The 2,751-nt window shown below is 44.2% G+C and overlaps 2 protein-coding genes across 2 annotated transcripts; both read left to right on the top strand.

The window, feature by feature from the left end:
- Nucleotides 1–461: 461 nt before the first annotated feature.
- On the top strand, nucleotides 462–894 carry LOC121311131 (histone H4). Its single transcript, XM_041243869.1, has one exon. The coding sequence runs from the start codon at nucleotides 465–467 to the stop codon at nucleotides 774–776; it is 312 nt and encodes a 103-aa protein (XP_041099803.1). The 5' UTR covers nucleotides 462–464; the 3' UTR covers nucleotides 777–894.
- A 947-nt stretch (nucleotides 895–1,841) lies between these two features.
- Nucleotides 1,842–2,297, top strand: LOC121311130 (histone H2B 5-like). The gene has a single exon (XM_041243868.1). It carries the CDS (start codon nucleotides 1,844–1,846, stop codon nucleotides 2,219–2,221), a length of 378 nt encoding a protein of 125 aa, XP_041099802.1. The 5' UTR covers nucleotides 1,842–1,843; the 3' UTR covers nucleotides 2,222–2,297.
- The last annotated feature ends 454 nt before the right edge of the window (nucleotides 2,298–2,751 follow it).

The following is a 2,751-nucleotide window of genomic DNA, read 5'->3' as shown; positions in this document are numbered from 1 at the left end:
CAAGGCAGGCTGGTGTGTTAAAATGAGACACACCTCACAGCAAACAGTACTTTCAAATACATGCTGAACAGACACCTTTGTGCTGTGTGAAAAATGACGCGGGCATGTCTACTGTGCATCCTGCTTACTTACAGGTAGAGGAGGATATAATATAAGCACACCCAAACCAGAAGAAAAGCCACCCATCAAATACAGTATTTTATTAATGTTTTGTTTTGTTACTGTGTGCGCTATGAATGTGTGTTAACATTGTGCAAAAATGAATACAATAGTCATTTAAATGTGAGTCGAAATTAACCGGTTAAAACCGCAGACAGATAAGTGAGCTCATTGAGGGCGTGTCTGTGGTAAAGACGCTCATTCTAGGACTGGGAATTTCAACCAGGTCCGCTTAGTACTCATATCACTCAGACTCGCTGGTTGTTTCTCATTTCAACTTAAAATGTTGTTATATTGTTGTAGAGATGTCTGGTCGTGGCAAGGGAGGTAAAGGACTCGGGAAAGGAGGCGCTAAGCGTCATCGCAAAGTGCTCCGTGATAACATCCAGGGCATCACCAAGCCTGCTATCCGCCGCCTGGCTCGCCGCGGAGGAGTGAAGCGAATCTCCGGGCTGATCTATGAGGAGACCCGCGGGGTGCTGAAGGTGTTCCTGGAGAATGTGATCCGGGATGCCGTCACCTACACCGAGCACGCCAAGAGAAAGACCGTCACCGCTATGGATGTGGTGTACGCGCTGAAGCGCCAGGGGCGCACTCTCTACGGGTTCGGGGGCTAGAGATTTGGACACGAAACACGAACACAAAGGCTCTTTTAAGAGCCGCCCACCCTTTCATTTAAGGAGCTTTGAATTATAAAATAAACTGCACTTAGGAAAACAGTGTAATGTTTAAAAGGGGAGGAATGCGTCTTTATTAACTATGTTTTACGTTGTTTACAAGGATTTTGGTTTCGGTGTATTTTTTTAACTGGCACCGGTAACTGGTGTTTTATTGCTTATTTCACGCCGTGTTTCTCAATTCTTTCTCAGTTTAAACTACGTTGTAGATTTCTGGAGCCCTTCAACACAAATCTGGATCTTTTGATGAAACGTTTAATTATGTAATTGAATAAATGTATTGAATGGAATAAAAATAAAAGTAACCCTTCGTGTTAACAATGACTAAACACGAGCTCTGTTAAACCGAGCCCCCCATCCTTGTGCAGCATTAAAGCCCGGTAACATTTTTTAAAAAATTTTGCTCAATTTAGTTTTCCTAAACCAGTCAAATAAAAGCGGTAAATCCTGAACCAAAACTTATTGAATCCACAGCATCGTCTTTTCTGCATTCGAGGCGAAGTATCACCGTTCAAGCTGCTGTGAAACAATCGCTCTCTTAAACAGAAGCACGAAGTCAAGAAGCATCGATATTGATATTGAGTTTCAACACGTTTAATGAGCGCAACAGAGCGCCCCGGGGTTCACAATATATCTGTATTTGTTGTATATTTTAGACGCATCGGGAGTGGGGTTCAGTATTACTGTACATTGAATTATTGACGCATTTAATAAAAGAAAAAGCAAACATCTGGAGTGACGGTTGTAAAAAAGGCGCCAAGTTCAAATCTGAACTAAAAAAAAAAAAACCACTCCGCTCGTGGCAAAGTCACCACCCATTCTTTTGCGTTTAAAGAGCTCAACCAATCACAGCGAAGCACTCCGCCCCCCGGGAGCGTTGGTTGGTTCGTAGTTGAACATTCTCAATGTAAAGGATTGTTGGGTAGTAATTTGCATACAGGCTGTATAAATACCGGCGCTGTGGGGCTGGCTACTCATTCATCTTTGAACTGCATCAGGGAAAGAAAATGCCAGAACCGAAAGCTGCACCCGCGCCGAAGAAAGGCTCCAAGAAGGCTGTTGCCAAGAGCCAGCCTAAGGGAGGAAAGAAGCGCAGAAAGAGCAGGAAGGAGAGCTACGCGATCTACGTGTACAAAGTGCTGAAGCAGGTCCACCCCGACACCGGCATCTCCTCCAAAGCGATGGGCATCATGAACTCGTTCGTCAACGACATTTTCGAGCGCATCGCCGGCGAGTCGTCCCGCCTGGCTCACTACAACAAGCGCTCCACCATCACTTCCCGGGAGATCCAGACAGCCGTGCGCCCCCTGCTGCCCGGAGAGCTGGCCAAGCACGCCGTGTCTGAGGGCACCAAGGCCGTCACCAAGTACACCAGCTCCAAGTAAACCGAGCCCGTCCCTGCCCCGTCCTTCCAGCAACACAAAGGCTCTTCTAAGAGCCACCCAAAACACCACAGAAAGAGATGAATTCCGATTTCAATTGTACCTTTTATATTAAAACAATCGTATTGATGGAAAAGATTTGTTTTAAAGAAATATGCAGTGTGTTGCTGAATTGATATTTAAAATATATGCACTTATGTTTACAGCGATGTTTCTAACAGGAAATAGTTAACCATTAAAGCTGTATCTTTGAGTTTCTATTAAACACTTTGTAACTGGATATTTCAACAGCACTGGCCACCCAAATACCCCACAAAGAGTACAGTTACTTCAGCGCTTTGCAGAATCTTTAAAAAGCCATGTTGAATCGAAGGAGGGTTTTTTTTTTTGGGGGGGGGGGGGGGGGGGGATTTGAAGTATTTTAGACAAATCAAAGTTACAAATTCATCCTGTTTTAAAGTTCTATTTTTCCCTGTAAAATCTACCCGGTCTGTTTATTTTCTGCGGGAATAATTTAATTTTGATCTGTTTCA

Source organism: Polyodon spathula, unplaced genomic scaffold (assembly GCF_017654505.1).
Source record: "Polyodon spathula isolate WHYD16114869_AA unplaced genomic scaffold, ASM1765450v1 scaffolds_2996, whole genome shotgun sequence".
Taxonomy (NCBI): Eukaryota; Metazoa; Chordata; class Actinopteri; order Acipenseriformes; family Polyodontidae; genus Polyodon; species Polyodon spathula.
Note: the sequence above shows the minus strand (reverse complement) of the source record. Positions and strands in the feature narration are given on the sequence as shown.

Coding starts and splice junctions, on each gene's coding strand:
- LOC121311131 (XM_041243869.1), top strand. CDS start 465: ATGTCTGGTCGTGGCAAGGGAGGTAAAGGACTCGGGAAAGGAGGCGCT.
- LOC121311130 (XM_041243868.1), top strand. CDS start 1,844: ATGCCAGAACCGAAAGCTGCACCCGCGCCGAAGAAAGGCTCCAAGAAG.